This window comes from Pan paniscus, chromosome 4 (assembly GCF_029289425.2).
Source record: "Pan paniscus chromosome 4, NHGRI_mPanPan1-v2.0_pri, whole genome shotgun sequence".
In the NCBI taxonomy this organism is placed as follows: Eukaryota; Metazoa; Chordata; class Mammalia; order Primates; family Hominidae; genus Pan; species Pan paniscus.
The window spans coordinates 172,798,023-172,824,817 of NC_073253.2; the positions used below are offsets into that span (position 1 = coordinate 172,798,023).

At 46.2% G+C, this 26,795-nt stretch overlaps 1 protein-coding gene across 3 annotated transcripts in view; it reads right to left on the reverse strand.

The window, feature by feature from the left end:
• The window catches only part of LOC117980444 (protein FAM153A), a 76,659-nt gene that overhangs the window by 12,598 nt on the left and 37,266 nt on the right, over positions 1-26,795 (reverse strand). For all 3 annotated transcript variants that reach the window (XM_055113067.2, XM_063604323.1, XM_055113068.2), the window contains 19 exons: positions 25,386-25,444; positions 24,491-24,515; positions 21,609-21,688; positions 21,119-21,143; positions 17,988-18,064; positions 17,509-17,533; positions 16,333-16,403; positions 15,846-15,870; positions 13,776-13,846; positions 13,309-13,339; positions 11,597-11,667; positions 11,111-11,135; positions 8,752-8,822; positions 8,291-8,321; positions 6,210-6,280; positions 5,748-5,778; positions 1,518-1,555; positions 1,029-1,096; positions 835-940 (listed from right to left, as the gene is read on the reverse strand). In XM_055113067.2, the coding sequence (XP_054969042.1) occupies positions 847-940; positions 1,029-1,096; positions 1,518-1,555; positions 5,748-5,778; positions 6,210-6,280; positions 8,291-8,321; positions 8,752-8,822; positions 11,111-11,135; positions 11,597-11,667; positions 13,309-13,339; positions 13,776-13,846; positions 15,846-15,870; positions 16,333-16,403; positions 17,509-17,533; positions 17,988-18,064; positions 21,119-21,143; positions 21,609-21,688; positions 24,491-24,515; positions 25,386-25,444 (989 nt within the window). In that variant the 3' untranslated portion in view covers positions 835-846. The remainder of the gene's footprint in view (positions 1-834; positions 941-1,028; positions 1,097-1,517; positions 1,556-5,747; positions 5,779-6,209; positions 6,281-8,290; positions 8,322-8,751; positions 8,823-11,110; positions 11,136-11,596; positions 11,668-13,308; positions 13,340-13,775; positions 13,847-15,845; positions 15,871-16,332; positions 16,404-17,508; positions 17,534-17,987; positions 18,065-21,118; positions 21,144-21,608; positions 21,689-24,490; positions 24,516-25,385; positions 25,445-26,795) is intronic.

Sequence of the window (26,795 nt, forward strand, 5' to 3'; positions counted from 1 at the left end):
ATGTTTGTATATTCTAGCATAAAAGGGTTACAGAAGACATACATTTGAAAGAGTGAAAAACAGTGTATATGTACACACACACACACATTCATATGTGTACCTTATTTCAAGATTGGAAAATATATTTAAAAAACAGAGGCTCGCTAAATCATGTCCTCAAACCCTCCCAAGTGAGCATGGCCCTGAAATGTCTTCAAGGGTTTGTTTTGTTGGCATTTGGCCCAAGCCAGTGCCCTCTACATACAGAAGCCTCCAACCTCATCTTGAAAAATGGGGCCGTGAGGCCACCCCAGGCCCCCACAGAGGCTGAAGGACCCCTGGAACTGGAGGCCCCCAGACCCCCCAGAGGCTGAAGGACTCCTGGGACTGGACACATTTCAGTGCTTCTTGGATCCTGCCATGTCCCCTGCTTGACACCAGGACCTACTGAGGGGCCTGCTGGCCCGCAATACTGGGTCGGGTGGGCTGCTCGCTTGTGTGACAAGGAGCCTGGGGTGCCTCCATCCCTCTCTCACCTTTCCCAGGAGGCCTGAACCAGGGGGATTCATGTCAACCCTAGTGTCTCCTCAGGATGAACTAGTGATGCTCCCTGTTGTCCTCAAGGGGCTGGGAGGACAGAGCTAGGTCCCCCCAAATGAGATGTTGGTGAGCTGAAGAGTTACTGCAGACAACACAGTGCAAAGCCCTTGGAGTCCTGCACATGGGGGTGCGACCAGCACCTCAGTGTCTCCCTCACTAAGCAGCCTGTGGAGGGCTCAGCCCAGCAGGCTCAGGGGCTGCTATGGAGTGGGTGTCTGTTTCCTGGAGCATGTTCTCAGGGCATCCTTCACTTACCTTCAGAGGTCTCTAAAATATCTTAAAAATGTCCCAACATTTCAGGACATTCCACCGGCTTTTCTTGCTGGGCTTCCTGGTTTTCTTCTTGGGCTTTCTGGTTTTCCTGATGGGACAACAAGAAAGTGAGCGTAGCCAAGAAGAACATGGGCACGTGCCTACTTCCCTCATCATTCTGCCCACTGCACACTCACACTTCCTCTTCCACTTTGGTCTTTTCTGTTGCTGCTTCTGCAGGTGCAGAGGAAGGACTTGCTGACATCTGTGAGGAAGAGAACAATTGTGCATGTCCAGAGACGCCAGTGCAGGAAAAGACCTATCTGTGAAGGCGGTGCCCAGAGCAGACCCAGATGTCACTGGGGGGTCCCTCCAGCAGGGTGGGGTCCAGCTCTTCTGATCCCAGCCCAGCCCCCTCCCCTGGACCCTGTAGGGTTGTTCAGCAAGATTCAAAGCTGCAACCTGGGGGCCAGTAAACAGGGCAATGCCAAGGCAGTGGGCAGGAGAGCTGGAGAGGGATTTTATTGACACTGAAGACCCGAGGACCTCAACTGTGGGATGAGACCAGGTCCTTCAGGAGAACAATCACAAGAGAGGGAAAGAGGAAAAGGACTAGAGCTAAAAAAGGAGCTCATGAGTCAGAAAGAGGATAAAAGACAGCCAGCATATAAGAGGAGATCAATTACCTGCTGGTGGCTGCCTGTAATGGTGGAGTCTTCCAATTCTGTGAAGCAAGCATCAGAGTGTCCCGAGGAGCAGCGGTGATGGGGTGGCCATAAGAAGGAAAGGGGAGAGTTAGAGTAGAGAGAACCACTCAGACCCCGCTGTCCTGGGGCTGTGGAGCCAACCCCAGAGCCTCTGATGTGCTCATTTCTGGAGCCTTCTCCACAGCCTGTATCATTTCCTCTGTGCTATGAGGGAGGGACCTCTGACTTTCCACGTACTTTCCCAGCCCTCACATTCCATAACTGAGCCAAGGGAGGGGAAGCCGTGTCATTCTGTTCCTCCAAGAGGCAGCCGCCCTCTTCACAACGCTGTGCATGACGTGGAATTCCCTCCCTTCTCCTCCTGTAGGGCCTGTTTCTGTTCCCTCATGAATCCCATTTCCTTTCTCCCTGTGGACCTCCACCAGTCCTACTGTTCTCCAATATAAGAACACTGGAAAGAAGGTCAAGGCTGCACTGCCAGGGCCTCCAATCAACCCATGGATCGCACCCTGGGTCGGCAGCACCTCCCACAGGCCTGGGGTTGTGTTGGGGCCTGCGGGAGGTGATGATGGCCGATGTCACTGATACAGTGACTGTTCTATGCCTGGAATGACCTTAGAGACTTGGAAAATATTCAGCCCTCAAAAGAATCCCAGCAGCTTCTGAATATTTGGAAACGATGGAACAGAATTCAAGGTAAAGCCCCTTGTCCCAGTTGCCTTAATCTGCAGGTGAGGCCAGCAGTTGCCAGCACAGAAATGAGGGGACCCTCCCAGGGTTTACCTGAGCTGTGGGAAGACTAGGAGGGAAGGCACCTGGAAGACCTGACACAGAGAACAAGCTGGGCCTGACTGGAGTGTGGGGAGAAGGACAAGGCTGCTGAGCCAGAGAGGAGGGTGTGACAAGACAAGTGACCACTGTGCCAGCTGCCCAGAGGCTCTGCCCTGGGCCCAGTGGATTCCAGGGACCAGGCTACAGAGAGGGTGAGAGCCACTGCCTACAGCAACACAGCAGCCCCTCCACACATATCCCTTAGGATACCTGCCAGCCACAGAGGGCCCTGAGCAACAGCTGGACTTGGGCCTCTCCAGTGAAAGCCAATTTAGGTTTCATTCAAAGCACAGGGATTTGGGATTGGATGGGATTGGGTGAGGAGTGGAGGCCAAAACTGTGCTCAATCATGTGTTCTGCCCTCAGGACTCCAGGATGCTGGGGCACACGTAGGAATCCCAGAGGAAGGATTCCCTATGTCATCCGACCCAGGGAGCACCCTTAGAGCAGGAGCAGACAGTGAGGACAGGACAGGAAGGTGCTGTTGCAGGTCCCGAGAGTGTAGAGAAAGACAGTGGGCTCCTTTCACCTCCTGGCACACGTATGAAGGACTTTTGTCTTCAGGATCATGTAGCGCCTGTGTGGGGCTGTGTCCCACCCCACACTCAACTTTACACCTGCATACTCATCTTGTGATCTCTATTCACAAAAAAATGCGACCTCATCAAAACCCAGGGCTCTGGTGCTTGCTGTGGCAAAGGCAGGAATGATCTGGTCTTCTGCACAATGTAATCTTTAAACACCAGAGCAAGAAATGATGGTGCCATACACAACTCGCACAAAGCCCATGAGAACACAACTCTTAGGACTTTCTCATTAAGATACAAAAAATCCCAAGTCAGACTTCTACACCTGTTTCATATTTAGTCACTTCACTGATCCCATCCTAGGCTCCAAAACAAGTGTAACCCAATTCCCAAGAACCCTGTCTCACTGGTCAACCCTGGAGTGTTGGTCCCTACCTGACCAGTCTATTTCCTCCTGGATGGATCCAGAGGTGGTGCCCATAAGCCCATGTACAGAGACACAAACATTAGCACTACTGCTCTGTCCACTGTGATTCTCCCTGGGCTCTGTGAACTCAGGGGCCTTTATGAAGGCACTGCTCACAGTTGTGAGCCTTCAGGTAAGACAGAGGACCTGAAATAATCCCTTTCAACTGTTCACCGACACTGGCTCATAGCATCTCTTACTTCCAATCTGAGAACCTGAGATTCCAGCCTTGATGCAAATGCACTGAGTTAGGTGGGTGCAGAGAACAGAACCTGGGCCAGACTCACAGCAGCTGCTTCCCAGGTGATTCTGGGAGAATGGAGATGCTCTCTTAAGAGTAGACTTTTGGCAACTGGGAACTTCTAGCATGGCTCTTGTGAGGAGGTTATGACTTTTTTCATTTATTTTAACATGAATGGGCACATATGCCACTGAGGACCATACTGGAATGCACAGGTCTAAACCCAAAGATGAGGAAGATGTGACTCTCCCCCCTGGTGATTCCTGGCAGAGTGGTTTGCTGCTCTGATCTGATCATTCATGGATGGGTACTTCAGGGGCACAGGAACAAGCTCCAGGCCCCCCTGTGAAGTGCAGGGATGCCACAACAAAAATAAAAAAGCCTGGTCCAGCAAAGGAGGACTCGTAAACAGAAAAACAGCCTCTTCTGCAAGGACAAAAGCTGAACCAAAGTAGCCAGGGTAGAGATGAGGGGGACACTTCATTGACTTCAGGAGCCCACCCTATTCTCCTGTGACCTTGGATCAGAATCCACTCAGGTTTCTAAATTACTATGAGAAACAACGGATTGAAGGAGATGAGCAGGAAGCCTTTTCACACTGGCGCTGGATCTCAGCAAAGGGTTTGGAAGCATTGGAACATTACTGGGGCCCAAGATGGGCTGCCCAGGGCTAAGCTCTGGGATGAGAAGGAACGAGGAGGACATAGTCCTTCCCCTCCGTGACCAGCCATGGCCAGGATTCATCTACACATAAGTAAAGCAAAACAGAGTTTCGGACTAATAATTCCAAGACTATCTCAGAGAAAAAGGCAAAGTGATGTCTTATACATCACACAGGAGAGTTGCAAGGACCACCTGGACTCTGAAGCAGCCCCTCTCCCTTTGCTGAGTTCACCTTGCACTGAAGCAGGGTCCGTTCTCACCTCCCCTGCCACTAGTTGAGGCAGGTATCCTGCCTGATGATTACTTCATTAAATACAATAGAATATGCCACTGATTATTGTCTGCTTTTGAAAAGGAGCTGAGGAATGACTTCACCATTCTAGACCAAAAGCCTGAGGACTGTGTGTGTTTTACATTAATGATGACACTAAAGCCCACTGTGCAACGTACCTACTCAAACAAACCCTGGGTTAGCTGACCATTGAGACCATCTGATAACGATAGTGTTTGGGATCTGAATAGCTTTTCATTCTCCCACATGCACACAGAATTGCTGGAATAACTTGGCCTAGCAAGAAATTATACCAGGGCTTTGTGACAAATTCAGTGTAGTAGCTCATGCCATTAACCTTCCACTCATCCCCGAGTTCACATGTGCCTCTTCCACTTAAAAGACCAAGAGCTTGGGAAATTCAACTCTGCAGCATGTCCATCTGAGGACTGGGGATATTAAACTTATCTTCAGGTACAGCTGTGGTGGAGGATGAATGGGTGGATTTATGCAAACTGTGCAGTGGTGATGGAATTTTTCTTGGACATTGATCCTCGTGTTGTGCTTTGAACATGGGAGTATGTTTTCTGCGGAAATGCACACACACTCGCAAAGACATCCACAATCATTCCATATAGACTCTCTCCTCTGTCCCTCCCAACTCTGATGTACCACCCCACCTTAGATGACACTGCTGCTTCCAGGGATGACAGTAGCATGGTTAGAGTACTGGACTCTTAGTTTGTTGGGGTGTTTTTTTTTTTTTTTTTTTTTGAGACGGAGTTTCGCTCGTTGCCCAGGCTGGAGTGCAATGGCACAACCTTGGCTCACCGCAACCTCTACCACCTGGGTTCAAGTGATTCTCCTGCCTCAGCCTCCTGAGTAGCTGGGATTGCAGGCATGTGACACCACACACAGGTAATTTTGTATTTTTAGGAGCGATGGGGTTTCTCAATGTCAGTCAGGCTGGTCTCAAACTCCTGACCTCTGCTGATCCGCCCGTCTCCGCCTCTCAAGGTGCTGGGATTACAGGCGTGAGCCACTGTGCCTGGTGTGACTCTTAGTAGTTTTTAAACCAAAATTCCCAAATCTTGTTTCTGGCAGAAAGCTCAAACCAGAGTGGCCCTTGAGCAAAAGCAGGTGAAGCAGCACTACCTTTACAACACTAAGATTTCACACCTAAACAAAGAGATGATCCCAGAATACGTACTCTTTGCCAGTGTGGCTGGGTCCACCTGCATCTAGAGAAAAAGAAAACACTATGAGGGTCAGACCATGCTGTCTCCTGTGTGCACAGGTCTTCACTTGTTGACGTTAAAAAGCCAGATGGTAAACAGTGGTTGAGACAATGGCCCCGGTATCTAGAAGACATGCATGGAAAGGCACAGGATTTCTGTGCAACATTTTCAATTGTTTTTCTTTGACGATTCCAAATTCTTCTCAAGAAGAAGGCATTTCTCTTAAGGAAAATGCCTGTTTACACACAGTTTGTAAGTGTGGATGCCATCTGAAACCATTTTTTAGTTGATAATGAACTCTGGCATTTGCCCACCAAGAAATTCTGTCAGTCACCTATAGTGTATATGGTGAGGTGTATACATCTTAATTCAATTGAAACAGAGAAACTGAGAGAAATAAAATTTCCTTTTCAGAGGAAAGAAGATGACTTTACCATGTGAACCCCTGTGGCTTCCTCAGAGATTGTCTGCTCTGGCACATGCTCCTCCAGGTCTTCCAGGTCACCTAGGAAACAGAGTCGCTATAAGCACATGAGCTCCACTCAGTGAATCCCTCAGGTGGTCTTGGAGCTGTGGACACGGGGCTGGCGTGTGTGGAAAGGTGTGTTCACAGCACAGACTCAGCTGCTGCCATTCCATCCTCCATGGTGGAGAGGGAAGGAAAATGGTGAAGGAAGGCACCAGGAAGGCCTCAGAAGACAGAGCCTTGGTCCTCCAGCTACGCCAACCTCTTCGACATGAAAGAGCCCATCTCAAACAGGGCACACCACACAGTGTTTCACTGCAGCATCCAGGGCTCCTCCTTCCTAATATGACCTGAGCTAACTTGCCCTCTTATTAATCCCTGCCAAAGTCATTTCCTCCTCACAATCCACTGAGGAGGATGCTGATGTGTTTATCATCCCTTCCAGAAGATTTTGTATGGAATAAGAAGCAACCTTTCTTAAAATAGGAGATTTAATTCTAGCCAAAAGATTTTATTACTAACTTTCTGTTACAAGGCAAATAAACCAAGATTTGAAAATAATTATCCTACCATTTAAAGATGACCCCTACTTAGCATGTGGTATTTGTTCTTCCACTCTCCCTTTTCAACAGAATTTGTGTGCACCATGATGTTCACTGCTCCTGATGCTCACACTGACTCCAGCACTGGGACAGCCTGTCATGGGGAGCAGCGAGGGTGTGTGGGGGGCGGGCACTGACCCTCTCCAACCCAGCTGTGCAGGAGATTCCAGCAGGGAAAATGGGTGCCCGGCTAACACCCAAGTTGAGCCTTGAGATTTTTTTATTGGATGTTATGTCTTGGGATTGGGTTCCACTGAACTTCTAAGACTTGCGGTGATTATCTCCTTAAATACAATAGAGTATGGCACTGATTATTGTCTGCTTTTGAACAGGAGCTGAGGAATGACCTCAACGCTGTAGACCAAAAGCCTGAGGACTCCGTGTGTTTTACATTAATGGTCACACTAAAGCCCACTGTGCAATGTACCTACTCAAACCCTGGGTTAGCTGACCATTGAGACCATCCAATAACGATAGTGTGTGGGATCTGAATAGCTTTTCATTCTCCCACATGCACACAGAAGTGCTGGAATCACTTGGCCTAGCAAGAAATTATACCAGGGCTTTGTGACAAATTCAGTGTAGTAGCTCATGCCATTAACCTTCCACTCATCCCCGAGTTCACATGTGCCTCTTCCACTTAAAAGACCAAGAGCTTGGGAAATTCAACTGTGCAGCATGTCCATCTGAGGACTGCGGATATTAAACTTATCTTCAGGTACAGCTGTGGTGGAGGATGAATGGATTGATTTATGCAAACTGTGCAGTGGTGATGGAATTTTTCTTGGACATTGATCCTTGTGTTGTGCTTTGAACATGGGAGTATGTTTTCTGGGGAAATGCACACACACTCGCAAAGACATCCACAATCATTCCATATAGACTCACTCCTCTGTCCCTCCCAACTCTGATGTACCACCCCACCTTAGATGACACTGCTGCTTCCAGGGATGACAGTAGCATGGTTAGAGTACTGGACTCTCAGTTTGTTGGTTTTTTTTTTTTTTTTTTGAGACAGAGTTTCACTCGTTGCCCAGGCTGAAGTGCAATGGCACAACCTTGGCTCACCGCAACCTCTACCACCTGGGTTCAAGTGATTCTCCTGCCTGGGCCTCCTGAGTAGCTGGGATTACAGGCATGTGACACCACACCCAGGTAATTTTGTATTTTTAGGAGCGATGGGGTTTCTCAATGTCAGTCAGGCTAGTCTCAAACTCCTGACCTCTGCTGATCCGCCCGTCTCCGCCTCTCAAGGTGCTGGGATTACAGGCGTGAGCCACTGTGCCCGGTGTGACTCTTAGTAGTTTTTAAACCAAACTTCTCAAATCTCATTTCTGGCAGAAAGCTCAAACCAGAGTGGCCCTTGAGCAAAAGCAGGTGAAGCAGCGCCACCTTTACAACACTAAGATTTCAAACCTAAACAAAGAGATGATCCCAGAATACGTACTCTTTGCCGGTGTGGCTGGGTCCACCTGCATCTAGAGAAAAAGAAAACACCATGAGGGTCAGACCATGCTGTCTCCTGTGTGCACAGGTCTTCACTTGTTGACGTTAAAAAGCCAGATGGTAAACAGTGGTTGAGACAATGGCCCCGGTATCTAGAAGACATGCGTGGAAAGGCACAGGATTTCTGTGCAACATTTTCAATTGTTTCTGTTTGACAATTCCAAATTTTTCTAAATATGAAGGCATTTCTCTTAAGGAAAATGCCTCTGACACACAGTTTGTAAGTGTGGATGCCATCTGAAACCATTTTTTAGTTGATAATGAACTCTGGCATTTGCCCACCAAGAAATTCTGTCAATCACCTATAGTGTACATGGTGAGATGTATACATCTTAATTCAATTGAAACAGAGAAACCGAGAGAAATAAAATTTCCTTTTCAGAGGAAAGAAGACGACTTTACCATGTGAACCCCTGTGGCTTCCTCAGAGACTGTCTGCCCTAGCATATGCTCCTCCAGGTCTTCCAGGTCACCTAGGAAACAGAGTCGCTATAAGCACATGAGCTCCACTGAGTGAATCCCTCAGGTGGTCTTGGAGCTGTGGACACGGGGCTGGCGTGTGTGGAAAGGTGTGTTCACAGCACAGACTCAGCTGCTGCCGGTCCATCCTCCATGGTGGAGAGGAAAGGCAAATGGTGAAGGAAGGCACCAGGAAGGTCTCAGAAGACAGAGCCTTGGTCCTCTAGCTACGCCAACCTCTTCGACATGAAAGAGCCCATCTCAAACAGGGCACACCACACAGTGTTTCACTGCAGCATCCAGGGCTCCTCCTTCCTAATCTGACCTCAGCTAACTTGTCCTCCCTTCTTTATCCCCTCGAGGTCATTTCCTCCCAGGATCCACCTGTCCTGCTGCTGTGTTTTTTGTCCCTCCCAGAACTTGCTTTTTTTTTTTTTTTTTTTTGAGATGGAGTTTCTCTTTTCTTGCCCAGGCTGGAGTATAATGGTGCCATCTCGACCCACCACAACCTGTGCCACCTGGGTTCAAGTGATTCTCCAGTCTCAGCCTCCTGAGTAGCTAGGATTACAGGCATGCCTCTCCATGCTTGGCTAATTCTGTATTTTTAGGAGAAACGGGTTTTCTCCATGTTGGTCAGTCTGGTCTCGAACTCTCAACCTCAGGTAATCTGCACGCCTAGGCCTCCCAAAGTGCTGGGGTTACAGGCGTCAGTCACCATGTCACAACTTTTGTACTAGATAAAAAGCAACCCTTCCTCAAAGAGGAGACTTAATTCTAACTAAAATATCCTATGTATTCACTAACCTTTTGTTTTAAAGAAGACTAAGCCAAGATTTGAAAATACTCAATTATCCTACCATTTAAAGATGACCCCTACTTGGCCCATGATGTTTGTGCTTCTGCTCTTCCTTTTAACACAGTGTGTGTGTGCCATGGGACCTGCTGCTGCTCATGCTCACACTGGCTCCAGCACTAGGGCAGCCCATCAGGGGGGCAGCAGGTGGGGGTGCTGAACCTCTCCAACCCAGCTGTGTAGAAGAGTCCAGCAGAGAAGATGAGGACCAGGGTAACATCCAAGTTTTTCCTTCGGTTCTTATTTGGTGCTGTGTCTTGGGGGTATGTGCTGAACTGCAGCATATGTAAGGCTTGTGGAGATTATGCCATTAAATACAATATAACACGCCTGATTATTTTGTGCTTTTGATCAGGACATGAGAAAATAACACAGCACTGCATGAGCCACCCTCCATCATGCTAGGAAGGCAAGTGCTCACCCTGCCTCTCAGACCCTAGGGCAAACCCTTTGGTTTTCTTTTCATGTTGCTCTTTCTGAGCTGAGCACACAGAAACCATGACTAGGCTGAGGGATACAAGGCTGAAACTCTACATGACCCTGGAATTATCCATTCTGGGCCCCATTATCTTATGGTCAATATGAGGCCTCAGTGGAGAAAGTTGGGGTGATTTCACCCCAACCCCAGCTGCAGGCTCCTCTCTTCTCAGTTTCCCAGCAGAACTCGCTGTAGCATGAGGCTGCTCCAGGGTCTAAATGCACAGGAAGAAGCCCTGCCCCACTCTCCCTGCTCAAGATGGGTGGTGGAGGGTCAGTTCTGAGGGCTTTGGTAGATAAAAGGCTTGTAAAGGAGGGAAGGGGCTAGAGTGAGGTGTCATGCCATTCTAGTGGCAAGAGGAAATAGAAAGGCCTGTGAAGAGGTGAGGTTTATTAGAAAATAAAGTATAGCAGGGAATTCTGAATGAAAAAATAAAATCAGCAGAGATCCTGACACAGTCCTGTTCTATGGGTGTGCGGTGAGAATTTGCCTGGGTGTGGAGAGGATTTCTTTTAGGTTAATTAAAGTGTCCTGTGCGTGAAATAAACTGTACACTTTGGAAGCTTACAAGTTAATTTTTTCATGTGCCTGCAACAGGACTGCAACGGTGACGGAAATCTCTGTTGAGAATGTGGACACTAGAAACTCTGGGGATATGTAGTACGGAAACCCACACACCCCCCTCCCAGACACACTGACCACGGCACCACATGAATTCACAAAAGACATGAGCAGGCCCCTTGCACGGGATCCCACCCCACCTTCAGAGAACACAGTTGCTCCCGGGGACTGCAGAATGTGGCCACTGTTTCTTATCTAGAAAAACCATTTCTCCCATCACAGTCTAGGTCCTGATTCACAACATGAAGCTCAGCTCAGGCTACCTGTCTACAGGAAAGCCAGTGAGACAGGGCCACATTCCTCAACATCTGGATTACTCATCAGTATGAGAGGGGTTCCCCAATACGTACCACGTTGTGGAACTCCCAAGGATGTCTGTAATGACAGAAAATAAATTGCTATGAGCATCAGACCATGCTGTGTCCTGTGAGCACAGGACTTTTCTTCACTTAGTGACATTAGAAAACAAGATGGAAAAACCAGTGTTCAAAGGAACCCCAAAGAAGAACAGAGCAAATCGACTCATACTAAAGACACACATTTTTCTCAGAGGATGTTTCCTCTGAAGTCCATGTTGGCTGGCAAGTAGCTGATTTTGCTCCAAAGAGAACAAAATGGGTAAGGCTCACTGCTACACAATGGGTGACTGATGCTGTCATTTTCTCCCACTGTCTTAAATCAAGCCTCAGTGGGGACAGACTCTCACTTACCATTTCCCCCAAGGACACTGTGTAACTAAGATATATATCGTCAGATTCTCATATCTTAATTTAATCCAAATAAGATAAAGCTAAGAAAGCAACAGTTTTTTCTCAGACAAATCCAGGTGGCCTGACCTTCACCTCCTCTCGGTCCTCCTCCTCGCCGTTGTAACTGGACAGCTCCTGAAGTACATCCCTGAGCAGAACTAGGAGGACACAGAGTGACCGTCAGCACCTTGGTGGTGGTGCTCATGAACAATTCAGTAACACTGCTTGAGGTGGGCTTGGGAGGAGGGTAGCAGGCACAGGAGAGATGCAGGAAGAAAGGGAATCAGGGCCTTTGGCTTCCTAGCTCCAGGCCACCTCATAAACATAAAATAGCCAATCTCAAACAGTGCACACCACGCAGTGCAGGCTGTGTGTCCCTGGCAGTCTCATAGGGCTCCTCCTTCCTAATCTGACCTGAGCTAACTTGCCCTCTTATTGATCCCTGACAAAGTCATTTCCTCCTCACAATCCACATGTGCTGCTGATCTGTTTATCATCCCTTCTAGAAGATTTTGTACGGAATAAGAAGCAACCTTTCTTAAAATAGGAGATTTAATTCTAGCCAAAAGAGTTTATTACTAACTTTCTGGTACAACGCAAATAAACCAAGATTTGAAAATAATTTTCCTACCATTTAAAGATGACCCCTACTTAGCATGTGGTATTTGTTCTTCCACTCTCCCTTTTCAACAGAATTTGTGTGCACTATGATGTTCACTGCTCCTCACGCTCACACTGACTCCAGCACTGGGACAGCCTGTCATGGGGAGCAGCGAGGGGGTGCAAGGGGTGGGCACTGACCCTCTCCAACCCAGCTGTGCAGGAGATTCCAGCAGGGAAAATGGGTGCCCGGCTAACACCCAAATTGAGCCTTGACTTTTTTTTATTGGATTCTATGTCTTGGGATTGGGTTCCACTGAACTTCTAAGACTTGCCGTGATTATCTCATCAAATACAATAGAGTATGGCACTGATTATTGTCTGCTTTTGAACAGGAGCTGAGGAATGACCTCAACGCTGTAGACCAAAAGCCTGAGGACTCTGTGTGTTTTACATTAATGATCACACTAAAGCCCACTGTGCAATGTACCTACTCAAACCCTGGGTTAGCTGACCATTGAGACCATCTGATAATGATAGTGTGTGGGATCTGAATAGCTTTTCATTCTCCCACATGCACACAGAAGTGCTGGAATCACTTGGCCTAGCAAGAAATTATACCAGGGCTTTGTGACAAATTCAGTGTAGTAGCTCATGGCATTAACCTTCCACTCATCCCTGAGTTCACATGTGCCTCTTCCATTTAAAAGACCAAGAGCTTGGGAAATTCACCTCTGCAGCATGTCCATCTGAGGACTGGGGATATTAAACTTATCTTCAGGTACAGCTGTGGTGGAGGATGAATGGGTTGATTTATGCAAACTGTGCAGTGGTGATGGAATTTTTCTTGAACATTGATCCTCATGTTGTGCTTTGCAGATGGGAGTATGTTTTCTGGGGAAATGCACACACACTCCCAAAGACATCCACAATCATTCCATATAGACTCTCTCCTCTGTCCCTCCCATCCCTGATGTACCACCCCACTTTACATGACACTGCTGCTTCCAGGGATGACAGTAGCATGGTTAGAGTGCTTTACTGGATCTTAGCATTCTTTTAAACCAAACTTCCCAAATCTCATTTCTGGCAGACAGCTCAAACCAGAGTGGCTCTTGAACAAAGGCAGGCAAAACAGTGCCATCTTTGCAACTCTAATATTTTGAACCTAAACAAAGAGATGATCCCAGAATACGTACGTTCGGCCAGTGTGTCTGGGTCCCCCTCCATCTAGAGAAAAACAAAACACTATGAGGATCAGACCAGGCTGTGTCCTGTGTGCACAGGTCTTCTCTTCACTTGTTTATGTTAAAAAAACAGATGGTAAATAGTACTTGAGACAATGGCCCCGATATCTAGAAGACATTCGTGGAAAGGCACAAGATTTTTGTGCAACATTTTCAATTGTTTTTGTTTGACAATTCCAAATTTTTCTCAAGAAGAAGACATTTCTCTTAAGGTAAATGCCTGCTGACACACAGTTTGTAAGTGTGGATGCCATCTGAAACCACTCTTTAGTTGATAATGAACTCTGGCATTTGCCCACCAAGAAATTCTGTCAGTCACCTATAGTGTACATGGCGAGATGTATACATCTTAATTCAATTGAAACAGAGAAACCGAGAGAAATAAAATTTCCATTTCAGAGGAAAGAAGACGACTTTACCATGTGAACCCCTGTGGCTTCCTCAGAGACTGTCTGCTCTGGCACATGCTCCTCCAGGTCTTCCAGGTCACCTAGGAAACAGAGTCGCTATAAGCACATGAGCTCCACTGAGTGAATCCCTCAGGTGGTCTTGGAGCTGTGGACACGGGGCTGGCGTGTGTGGAAAGGTGTGTTCACAGCACAGACTCAGCTGCTGCCGGTCCATCCTCCATGGCGGAGGGAAGGCAAATGGTGAAGGAAGGCATCAGGAAGGCCTCAGAAGACAGAGCCTTGGTCCTCTAGCTAAGGCGACCTCTTTGAGATGAAGTAACCCATCTCAAACAGGGCACACCACACAGTGTTTCCCTGGAGCATCGACGGCTTCTCCTTCCTAATCTGACCTGAGCTAACTTGCCCTCCCTTCTTGATCCCCTAGAGGTCATTTCCTCCCCAGGATCCACATGTCCTGCTGCTGTGTATTTTGTCCCTCCTAGAATTATTATTATTATTATTTTTGAGATGGAGTTACTCTCTTCTTGCCCCGGCTGGAGTATAATTGTGCAATCTCAACCCACCACCACCTCTGCCTCCCAGGTTCAAGTGATTCTCCAGCATCAGCCTCCTGAGTAGCTGGGATTATAGGCATGCATCACCATGCCCAGTTAATTCTGTATTTTTAGGAGAGATGGGTTTTCTCCATGTTGGTCAGCCTGGTTTCGAACTCCTGACCTCAGGTGATCCACCCGTCTTGGCCCCCCAAACTGCTGGAATTACAGGTGTGAGCCACCACGCCTGACCAGAATATTCTGTACTAGAAACAAAGCAACCTTTCTTCAATGAGGAGATTAATTCTATCAAAATATTCTATGTATTCACTAGCCTTTTGTTTTAAAGAAGACTAAACCAAGATTTGAAAATACTCAATTATCCTACCATTTAAAGATGACCGCTACTTGGCCCGTGATGTTTGTCCTTCTGCTCTTCCTTTTAACACAGTGTGTGTGTGCCATGGGACCTGCTGCTGCTCATGCTCACACTGGCTCCAGCACTAGGACAGCCCATCATGGGGGCAGCAGGTGGGGGTGCTGAACCTCTCCAACCCAGCTGTGTAGAAGAGTCCAGCAGAGAAGATGAGCACCAGGATAACACCCAAGTTTTTCCTTCGGTTCTTATTTGGTGCTGTGTCTTGGGTGCGTGTGCTGAACTGCAGCATATGTAAGGCTTGTGGAGTTTATGCCATTAAATACAATATAACATGCCTGATTATTTTCTGCTTTGGATCAGGAGATGAGAAAATAACACAGCACTGCAGCCAAAAGCCTGACCTCGCAATGTCTGTTTCCCATTTGTCACCACACCAAAGTCCACTGTAAAATGTACTTATTCCTACACTGAGTTATGTGACCATTGAGACAATCCTACATGAGAGACAGTGTTTGGGATTTCTGAAGGCCATGCAACTTCCATATGCACACGTAGGTGCTAAAACTCTCTGGCATAACAACAAATTATATCTGAACCATGTGATTACTTCAGAGTAGTAGCCCATGGCATCAACCTTCCACCCACTCCTGAGTTCACCTCTGCCTCTTGCACTGAGGAGATAAAGCGCTTGGCAAATTCATCTCTGCAGTATCTCCGACTGCGTACTGGGGATATTAAACTGGCCTTCAGCTACAGCTGTGGTGGAGGATAAATGGGCAGATTGACGTTAAGGTGTGCAGTGGTAATGGAATTTTTATTTACAACACTCATCTTTGTGTTGAGCTGTGCACACGGAAGCATGCTATCTGGAGAAATGTACACATCCTCCCAAAGACATTCATAATCACTATACATAGACTCTCTTCTTATACCCGCCCCCCACCTTGATGCACCTCATTCGATTTCATAGAATGACACGGCAGCTAACAGAGACTACGTAGGATGGTCACCACTCGTCAGTACACTCTTAGAAATTTCTTCCCAAACCTCATTTTCCAATAGGAAGCTCCAATGAGAGTGGTTCTCCAGAAAAAGCAGGCAAGAACGTGTCACCTTTCTCAACACTAAGATTTTTCCTTAGCAAAAAGGTGATCCCAGAATACGTACCGTTGGTTTGGGTGCCCGTGTCTGCCTGCGTTTAGAGAAAGAAAAACACCATGAGGGTAAGATCATGCTGTCTCTGTGCACAGGTCTTTTCTAAACTTGGTGCTATTAGAAAACCAGATGGGAAATTCTGGTGGAGGCAATGGCCACAAAAATAAAGCCTAGAGAACACTTGTAGAAAGGCACCAGGTTTTTGTGCAAGATTATTTAAAATTTATTTTGGTTGCAAATTCATAATTCTCAAAAAGGTTTTTCTCCTGAGGACAATGCTTGCTGACATAGTTTGTAACTGAAGCTGTCATCTATGAATGCCATCTTCAATCAGTTCTTAGTTAGTAATGAATTCTCATTTTACATTTTCCCACCAAGAAATTCTGTAAGTCATCTATAATGTACATGGCAGTAAGATTTTCCTATCTTTATTCAAGTGAAATTGAAAGAAACCTAGGAAAATGAAATTCCCCTTTCAGACAAAAAAAGAACAACTTACATGGGCAACAGTGAGGAGACTCTGATTGGATGCTTCAGGGAGATGTCCTGCTATAAACTCCTCTAGATGATCTAGGAGAAATAGGGTAAGTGTCACTGCATGGATTCCGCTGAGGGAATCCCTCGGGTTGTATTGGGTGGTGTGGACATGAGGCTGGCATGTGTGAAGAAGGTGGGCTACCCCAGACGGAGCCGCAGGCCCTTTCTCCTTGGTGGTGCAGGCAGGCAAATGAGACAACGAGGAAAGCCATGGGAACTAGAGCCTTGGTCCTCTGGCTAACGCAAGCTCATCAATGGCACTCAGCTGATCTCAAAGATGGCACACCATAGGGGCAGGCTGTGCTTCCCTACAACGTCTCAGGTTCCTCCTTCCTAATCTGACCTGAGCTAACTTGCCCTCCCTTTGTGATCCCTTCTGAGGTCATTTCCCCCTCAGGATCCACATGTGCTGCTGCTGTTCATCATCCCTCCTAAAACATTTTGTACTGCATAAAAGCAACCTTTCTTCAAAAAAATTTAACCTTTGGTGATCAAGCCTGTCAACTACTCTGTGTCTGGCCTGACCCTGAAGTCAAAAAAACTTATGACTTCACTGAACCTTTGAGTCAAACAGAATTAAACCAAGATTTAAAAATACTCAATTATCATTTAAAAATGACCCGCACTTAGCTTATTTGTCCTTCCACTCTTCCTTTTCAACACGATGTATGTGTCCACGGAGTCAGTTGCTGCTCATGCTCACGCTGACTCCAGCACTAGGACAGACCATCATGGGGGGCAGTAGGTGGGGGCGCTAACATTCTCCAAACTAGCTGTGCAGGAAATCCCACTGGGGTGATGGACACCAGAATAACACCCCAATTCTTCCTTGAGCTCTTATTCTGCACTGTGTATTGGATGTGTGGGCTGAATAAGGGCATGTGGAACACTTGTGGCCATCATGTTATTAAACATAGTAGAATATGTCCCTGATTGTTCTCTGCATTTTTTTTTTTTTTTTGAGATGAAATCTCACTCTGTTGCCCAGGCTAGAATGCAGTGCCATGATCAAGGCTTAGGTGCAGCAAACCACCATGACACATTTATACCGATGTAACAAAGCTGCATGTTCTACACATGCATCCTAGAATTGCAAGCAAAATAAAAACAATAAAAAGAGTAAACCCAGAATACATACCTTCTGATGGAAAGCGTACACCTTTCTGCAAATAGAGAAAAGAAAAACATTATGAGAGTCAGACCACACTGTGGCCTGTGTGCACAGGTCTTTTCTGCATTGTTGACATTATAGAAAACCCAATGGAAATAGTGAAAATAGTCAACACAAGGGCCCCAAATTAAAGCCTAGAGGGCACGTGGAAAGGCACAAGTTTTCTGTGCATGATTTCCAAGTTTATTTTCATTGCATGTTCACCATTAGTTTCCAGAAGAAAGCACTTCTCCTATGGAAAATGCTTACTGCCCTAGAGTTTTTAAGTGAACCTGTCATCTTGAATTCATTCTTGCTGGTAATTGACTCTGACTTTACAGCTGCCCACCAAGACATTCTGTAAGTCATCTATAATGTACATGGTAAGATGATCATCTCTTATCTCAATTTCTATGGAAACTAAGAGAAATAAAATTCCCACCTCAGATAAACAAAAAAGACTTTACCTTCACAGAGCCTGGCAACATCTCCGAGAGTATCTCGGGTGGACACAATGGCTTGCCCAAGGAGCCTTCGTCACGCTCTAGGAAACACAGAGTAATTGTCAGCACGTTGGGTGCACTGAAGGAATCCGTCAGGCAGACTCCCGTGCTAAAAACACGGGGCTGGCACATGTAGACAAGGGGGGTTAACTGCAAAAACGGACCTCCTGCCAGAACATCCTCCTTGGTGATGAAGAAAGGTCAATGAGACCATCAGGAAAGCCACAGAAGACAGAGCCTTGGCAGCACAGACATGCACTGCTGATGCCATGGCAGTGTCTCATCACTCCCCTATGCGTTTTGAGGCCTGGGAAATTTCCACTTTCCTGTTGAAATGTGACAATGTCTTTTATCTTTCCTGGGTCTACATATGCCTCTCTTGCACTTTCCATTCATTTTATTGAACTTCAGACATTGTTGTGGTAAAACATATACAAAATTTATTATTGTAATCATTCAGTGCACACTTCAGGAACAGACAGACCAGAACCGCAGGGGCAGAGAAGAGAAAACCTCACTGTTTGAGGAGCCCACCCTCTTCTCCCCGACCCTGGATTACAACCCATGCAGGTAACTGGGTAAGTGTGGGAACCCGGAGACTATAGAAAATGAGCAGAAAGTTTTTGCACACTTGTGCTAGATCTCAGAACAGGAATGCAGGCATCGGAACATCACTGGGGCCCAAGATGGGCTGCCCAGAGCTGAGCTCTGGGATGAGAAAGAAGGAGGAGGACACAGTCCCTGCCCTCCCAGTGACCAGCCATGGCCAGGATTCCTCCACCTGTGAGTAGGAGACTACAGACTTTGGGACTGATGATTGCAAGGCTGTCTCAGAGAAACTGATCTCTTATGGATCACACGGGAGGGTTGCAAGGACCACCTAAACTCCAGGGCAGCCCCTCTCCCTTTGTTGAGTTCAGCCTGCCTTAGAGCAAGGTCCCCTGCTCGCCTCCTCCAACACTAGCATTGGGCAGCTGCCCTGCCTGGGAGCTGAGGCTCCCTCCAGTAAAACGGAACTCTGGGCCAGGACACTCTTGGCCAATAGTAGCTACACAAGGACCACCTGTCCAGCGACTCCCAGAAGCTGATCTTTGTCCCAGCCACAGGGTGATCAAGCCTGGCAACTACTCTGTGTCTGGCCTGACCCTGAAGTCCATCCCTAATGATCATGTCCTCTCTGGGCTAAGTTGAACATTTCAGGAACTCACTCCTGTTCTCTGTCTCTCACTAATTTCTGGTGGTGCCATTGCTGTCAACACACAGGGAGATGGAGAAGACAAGAAACAAGAAAGTAGCTCCTCTGTCCAGGCTTTTGGGAAGATGGCCAATGTTCAGGCCAGCCATGAAGTCGGAGCTCAACTCCTCCTTCAGATGAGGCTTGAACATTCCGGCCGTGCCCAGGTGATGTAGAACTGACTCTCCTGATGTTGCACCTTGGCTTCCCTCGTGGCTTTGCTGCCCTCATGCCTTCCTTCTGCTCCTCCAAATCATGTTCCTCTGCAGGCCCAGGCCAAGGCTGTAGCCTGCTGTCTCTCACATAGAGCCCAACGGGCAGCTGTCTATGAATTTTTAGAGCCCCAATGTTGGTAACGCTGATTTGTACCTTTAATCCCTCACAGCAGAAAGCCCCCTGAGTACCACAAAAAACTATATTCTAGAGATTAAAGATGACTAGGGGAATCGGGTTATGAGGAGACAGTTTCTGAGGTTAGTGAAGGACATTTTAAAATCACACCAGCCTGATTGTTTTACAATGTGGGATAAGTAATGACACCTACACAGCAATCAAATTTGATTTATACACAATACGTTTCCACCAAATGCATACTCCAAGAAAAAACTCAAGCTAAATTTGGCGGAGTTTATATTCCTATTCACCGAAACCAACTGCGTTCACTTGTTTTGTTTTTGTTTTTTTTTTGCAACAGCCTTCAGAAACAAACAAGCACCTTTGCCAACAGTCGGTTGAATGGGGACATCGTGGAGCCTCTGCAGTACCACAGCCGAGTTTGCTTTCCCACCTGCAGTGCATGAGCCACCCTCCATCATGCTAGGAAGGCAAGTGCTCACCCTGCCTCTCAGACCCTAGGGCAAACCCCTTGGTTTTCTTTTCATGTTGTAGTTTCTGAGCCGAGCACACAGAAACCATGACTAGGCTGAGGGATACAAGGCTGAAACTCTATATGACCCTGGAATTATCCATTCTGGGCCCCATTATCTTATGGTCAATATGAGGCCTCAGTGGAGAAAGTTGGGGTGATTTCACCCCAACCCCAGCTGCAGGCTCCTCTCTTCTCAGTTTCCCAGCAGAACTCGCTGTAGCATGAGGCTGCTCCAGGGTCTAAATGCACAGGAAGAAGCCCTGCCCCACTCTCCCTGCTCAAGATGGGTGGTGGAGGGTCAGTTCTGAGGGCTTTGGTAGAAAAGGCTTGTAAAGGAGGGAAGGGGCTAGAGTGAGGTGTCATGACCACTCCAGTGGCAGAGGAAATAGAAAGGCCTGTGAAGAGGTGAGGTTTATTAGAAAATAAAGTATAGCAGGGAATTCTGAATGAAAAAATAAAATCAGCAGAGATCCTGACACAGTCCTGTTCTATGGGTGTGCGGTGAGAATTTGCCTGGGTGTGGAGAGGATTTCTTTTAGGTTAATTAAAGTGTCCTGTGCGTGAAATAAACTGTACACTTTGGAAGCTTACAAGTTAATTTTTTCATGTGCCTGCAACAGGACTGCAACGGTGACGGAAATCTCTGTTGAGAATGTGGACACTAGAAACTCTGGGGATATGTAGTACGGAAACCCACACACCCCCCTCCCAGACTCACTGACCACGGCACCACATGAATTCACAAAAGACATGGCAGGCCCCTTGCACGGGATCCCACCCCACCTTCAGAGAACACAGTTGCTCCCGGGGACTGCAGAATGTGGCCACTGTTTCTTATCTAGAAAAACCATTTCTCCCATCACAGTCTAGGTCCTCATTCACAACATGAAGCTCAGCTCAGGCTGCCTGTCTACAGGAAAGCCAGTGAGACAGGGCCACATTCCTCAACATCTGGATTACTCATCAGTATGAGAGGGGTTCCCCAATACGTACCACGTTGTGGAACTCCCAAGGATGTCTGTAATGACAGAAAATCAATTGCTATGAGCATCAGACCATGCTGTGTCCTGTGAGCACAGGACTTTTCTTCACTTAGTGACATTAGAAAACAAGATGGAAAACCCGTGTTCAAAGGAACCCCAAAGAAGCGAACAAATCGACTCATACTAAAGACACAAATTTTTCTCAGAGGATATTTCCTCTGAAGTCCATGTTGGCTGGCAAGTAGCTGATTTTGCTCCAAAGAGAGAACAAAATTAGTAAGGCAAAAGCTCCCTGCCCCACAATGTGTGACTGATGCTGTCATTTTCTCCCACTGTTTTAAATCAAGCCTCAGTGGGGACAGACTCTCACTTACCATTTCCCCCAAGGACACTGTGTAACTAAGATACATATTGTCAGATTCTCATATCTTAATTTAATCCAAATAAGATAAAGCTAAGAAAGCAACAGTTTTTTCTCAGACAAATCCAGGTGGCCTGACCTTCATCGCCTCTGGGTACTTCTTCCATATGCTGTATAGGTGGAGCTCCCGTAGTCGCCGTATTTGCCGTTTCATCTCAACTAGGAGGACACAGAGTGACCGTCAGCACCTTGGTGGTGGTGCTCATGAACAATTCAGTAACACTGCTTGAGGTGGGCTTGGGAGGAGGGTAGCAGGCACAGGAGAGATGCAGGAAGAAAGAGAATCAGGGCCTTTGGCTTCCTAGCTCCAGGCCACCTCATAAACATATAATAGCCAATCTCAAACAGTGCACACCACGCAGTGCAGGCTGTGTGTCCCTGGCAGCCTCTTAGGGCTCCTCTTTCCTAATCTGAACTGAGCTAACTTGCCCTCTTATTGATCCCTGCCAAAGTCATTTCCTCCTCACAATCCACATGTGCTGCTGATCTGTTTATCATCCCTTCTAGAAGATTTTGTACTAAACAAGAAGTAACCTTTCTTAAAATAGGAGATTTAATTCTAGCCAAAAGATTTTATTACTAACTTTCTGTTACAAGGCAAATAAACAGAGATTTGAAAATACTCTATTATCCTACCATTTAACGATGACCCCTACTTAGCATGTGATATTTGTTCTTCCGCTCTTCCTTTTCAACACCATGTGTGTGCACCATGGAGTTCACTGCTGCTCATGCTCACACTGACTCCAGCACTGGGACAGCCTGTCATGGGGAGCAGCGAGGCGGGGCAAGGGGTGGGCACTGACCCTCTCCAACCCAGCTGTGCAGAGATTCCAGCAGGGAAAATGCGTGCCAGGCTAACACCCAAGTTGAGTCTTGAGATTTTATTGGATGCTATGTGTTGGGATTGGTTTCCACTGAATTTCTAAGACTTGCGGTGATTATCTCATTAAATACAATAGAGTATGGCACTGATTATTGTCTGCTTTTGAACAGGAGCTGAGGAATGACCTCAACGCTGTAGACCAAAAGCCTGAGGACTCTGTGTGTTTTACATTAATGATCACACTAAAGCCCACAGTGCAATGTACTTACTCAAACAAACCCTGGGTTAGCTGACCATTGAGACCATCCGATAATGATAGTGTTTGGGATCTGAATAGGTTTTCATTCTTCCAGCACACAGAAGTGCTGGAATAACTTGGCCTAGCAAGAAATTATACCAGGGCTTTGTGACAAATTCAGTGTAGTAGCCCATGGCATTAACCTTCCACTCATTCCCGAGTTCACATGTGCCTCTTCCATTTAAAAGACCAAGAGCTTGGGAAATTCAACTCTGCAGCATGTCCATCTGAGGACTGGGGATATTAAACTTATCTTCAGGTACAGCTGTGGTGGACGATGAATGGGTAGCTGAGTAGCTGGTATTACAGACATGTGCTCCCTGCGTAGCTGGTATTAAAGACATGTGCTTCCTGAGTAGCTGGTATTAGAGACATGTGCTCCCATGCCCAGCTAATTTTGTATTTTTAGTAGAGATGGGGTTTCTCTATGTTGATCAGGCTGGTCTTGAACTCCTGACCTTAGGTGATCCACCCTCCTTGGCCTCCCAAAGCACTGGGATTACAGGCATGAGCCACCGTCTCCAGCCAGAACATTTTGTACGAGGTAAAAAGCAACCTTTCTTCAAAGAGGTGATATAATTCTAGCCAAAATATTCTACATATTCACTAACCTTTTGTTTCAAAGAAGACTAAACCAAGATTTCAAAATACTCAATTATCCTACCATTTAAAGATGACCTCTACTTGGCCTGTGATATTTGTCCTTCTGCTCTTTCTTTTAACACTGTGTGTGTGTGTCATGGGGCCCGCTGTTGCTCATACTCACACTGGCTCCAGGAATGGGACAGCCCTTCATGGGTGACAGCAGGTGGGGGCACTGACCCTCTGTTACCCAGCTGTGCAGAGATTCCAGCAGACGAGATGGGCACCAGGCTAACAGCCAATTGGCTCTGTGAGATCTTGTTGGGTGCTGTGTCTTGGGTATGTGTGCTACTGAATTGGAGCATTTCTAACGTTTCTGGTGATGATCTCATTAAATATAATAGAATATATCTCTGAATGTTCTCTGCCCTTGACCAGGAACTGAGGAATACCCCATCACTTAAGACCAAAGGCCTGGCAGCTCCCTCTGTATGTTTCATATTAATGACCGCACCCAAGTTCACTGTACAATGAACCTACTCAAACTCTGGGTCAGCTGACCATTGAGACCATTCTATTGTGGTATACAGTGCTGGAGATCTTTATAGGCCAACATACTTCCACATACACATAGATGCTAAGGACTCTCTGGCATGGTGACAAGTTACACCAGGGCCATGTTATAACTTCAGACTAGTAGCCCACAGCATCACCCTTCCACCCATTCCCGAGTTCATCTATGCCATTTCCATTTAGGAGACCAAAAGCCTGAAAAATTCATCTCTACATCATCTCCATGTGAGGACTTGGGATATTAAACTTACCTTCAGCTACAGCTGTGGCGAGGAATGAATGGGCTGATTTTTTGCAAAAATGCAGTGGTGATCAAATTTTGTTTCTAGAATATCAATCTTTGTGTTGTGCTTTGCATATGGGAACGTATTTTCTGGGGAAAAGCACACAAACTCGCAGAGACATTCACAATCATTCCACATTGACTCATTCCTCCATACCTCCCAACTCTGATTCACAACACCCTCTTCTATCCAAATGACCCTGTTCCTTCCAAGCACCAGAGTCAACGGTCACATTTCTTGACCAGGTTCTTCACTTGTCAAGACAAAAGTGCTTGAACCACATTTCTGGCAGGAAGTTCAAACCAGAGTGGCTCTCCAGAAAAAATGAGGCAAGAAAGTGTCACCTTTGTCAACACTAGAATTTTTCCTCAGCATAGGGGTGATTCCAGAATACGTACTGTCTCTCTCTGTGTCTTTGTCCACCTGCATTTAGAGAAAAACAAAACACTACAAGGGTCAGACCATGCTGTGTCCTGTGTGCACAGGTTTTCCTTTTCCCTCCCTCCCTTCCTTTTCTCTTTCTTTCTTTTTCTTTCTCTTTCTTTCTTTCCTTTCTTTTCTTTTTCTTTCTTTATCTTTTTCTCTTTCCTTCCTTCTTTCTTTCCTTTCCTTCTTTCTCTTCCTTCTTCCCTTCCCTTCTTCCTTCCTTCCTGCCTCTCTCTCTCTCTCTCTCTCTCCCCTACTCCCTGTCTCCCTTCCTCTCTCCCTTTCTTTGCTGGAATTTCGCTCTGTCACCCAGGCTGGAGTACAGTGTCATGATCATGGCTCACTGCAACATCCGCCTCCTGGCCTCAAGCGATCCTGCTCCCTTAGCCTCCCCAGTAGCTGAGATTACAGTAGCCGGTCAGCATGCCCAGCTAATTTTTGTATTTGTAGTAGAGATGGGGTTTCACCATACAAGTCTTTTCTTTACTTGGTGACATTAGAAAAGCAGATGGGAGACAGTGGTTGAGGCAATGGTCCTAAAGCCTCGAAGACACTTCTGGAAAGGCACAAGATTTTTATGCAAGACTTTCAAGATTGTTTTGGTTGTATAGTCACAATGTTGTAAGAAGAAAGCTTTTCCCCTAAAAAAAATTCTTTCTGCCATACAGTTCATAACTGAAGGTGTCATCTAAGAATGCCATCTGAGATCATTTCTTACCTGGTAATGACCCTCACATTTTCCCACCAAAATATTCTGTAAGTCATCTATAATGTACATGGTAAGATTTTCATATCTCAATTCAAATAAAATAAAAAAGAACCAAGAGCAACAAAATTTCCATCTCAGAAACATAAAGAAGAACTTACCATATGAACGCCCAGGACATCTTCAGATGAAGCTTCCTGCACCAGGTCCTCATCGTAATCTAGGAAACACAGAGTAACTGTCATCATGTTGGTTCCACTGAAGGAATCCCTTAGGCAACCTTGGATGCTAAGGACAGGGGGCTGGCATGTGTAAAGGAGGTGGGTTAAGGGTAGAAACTTGGCTGCCACTGGGACACCCTCCTGGGTGATGAGGGAAGGCAAATGAGACCATCAGGAAAGCCACAGAAGTCAGGACCTGGTTCTCTGGCTAAGCCCCCACACCACTGCGAAAAAGGCAGAGTTCACACAGGGTGGCACACAAATGCACTGCTGATTTCATGACAGTGTCCCATCACCCCCTTGTGCATTTTGAGGCCTGGTAAATTTCTTTTGTTGTTGAAATGTTATAATGGCATTTATCTTTCCTTGATCTACATATGCTCCTCCTGTACTTATCATCCATTTAATTGGCTTTAAAATCAGTATTGTGGCCAAAATACATCGTATTTATTATTTTAATAATCAAGTGCACACTTCAGGGGCACCAGTGCCATTCACAATTCTGTGCAGTAAACTAAATGTAATCCAAATCCAGATGTCTTACTTTCCACCTTAGGAAACTAGAGAAAAAAGTATAGTGTAATGTAAACCAGGCAACCCTCCTCCCCCAAAATATAACAATATTTGCAGAAATCAATGTAATAGAAATAATAAAATAAAGAAACTCAACAAAACCAAAAGCTGCTTCTTAGAAAAGATCAATAGAATTGGTAAACCTCCAGCAAGGCTAATCACAAAGAAAATACAGAAGACACGATGTACAAACAATATGAATAGAAGAGGAATTATCCTTGCTGATCCCATGATCATTAAGAAAATAATCACAGAATACTTTCAACAAATCTATGCCTGCAATTTTTTAAGTGCAGGAGTGAAAGTCTATTGAAAAGTTTGAGAGTAGGAATGACCGGAAGCACAGTAGCCTTTGATGAGAACCAAGCAGGCAACTTGTCAGATTCAAGTGTCTACACCCACAAATTTCCTAGCTTAGATGAAATGGACAAATGCCTTCAAAGGGAGAAACTACCATAACCACCCAAAGGAGAGACAGATAATCTGAGTAGGCCTCTATCATTATAGAATTTAATCAGGAAGTAATAACTTAAAAAAAAAATGCCCACATAATTGTACTGGTGAATTCTGCCTAACACAATGGAAAACATAGTCTTACCAGCAAGTGATCCAAATTCTACATATTTACCCAGCTAAATTAGAAAATTATGTTCATCTTAAAATCTGCACAAGAATGTGGGCAGCTTTATTCATAATTACCCAAATTGGAAGCAGCTGAGATGGTCTTCAGGCAGTGAGTGAACCAACTAACCCTGTTCGATGAAACCAATGGACTAT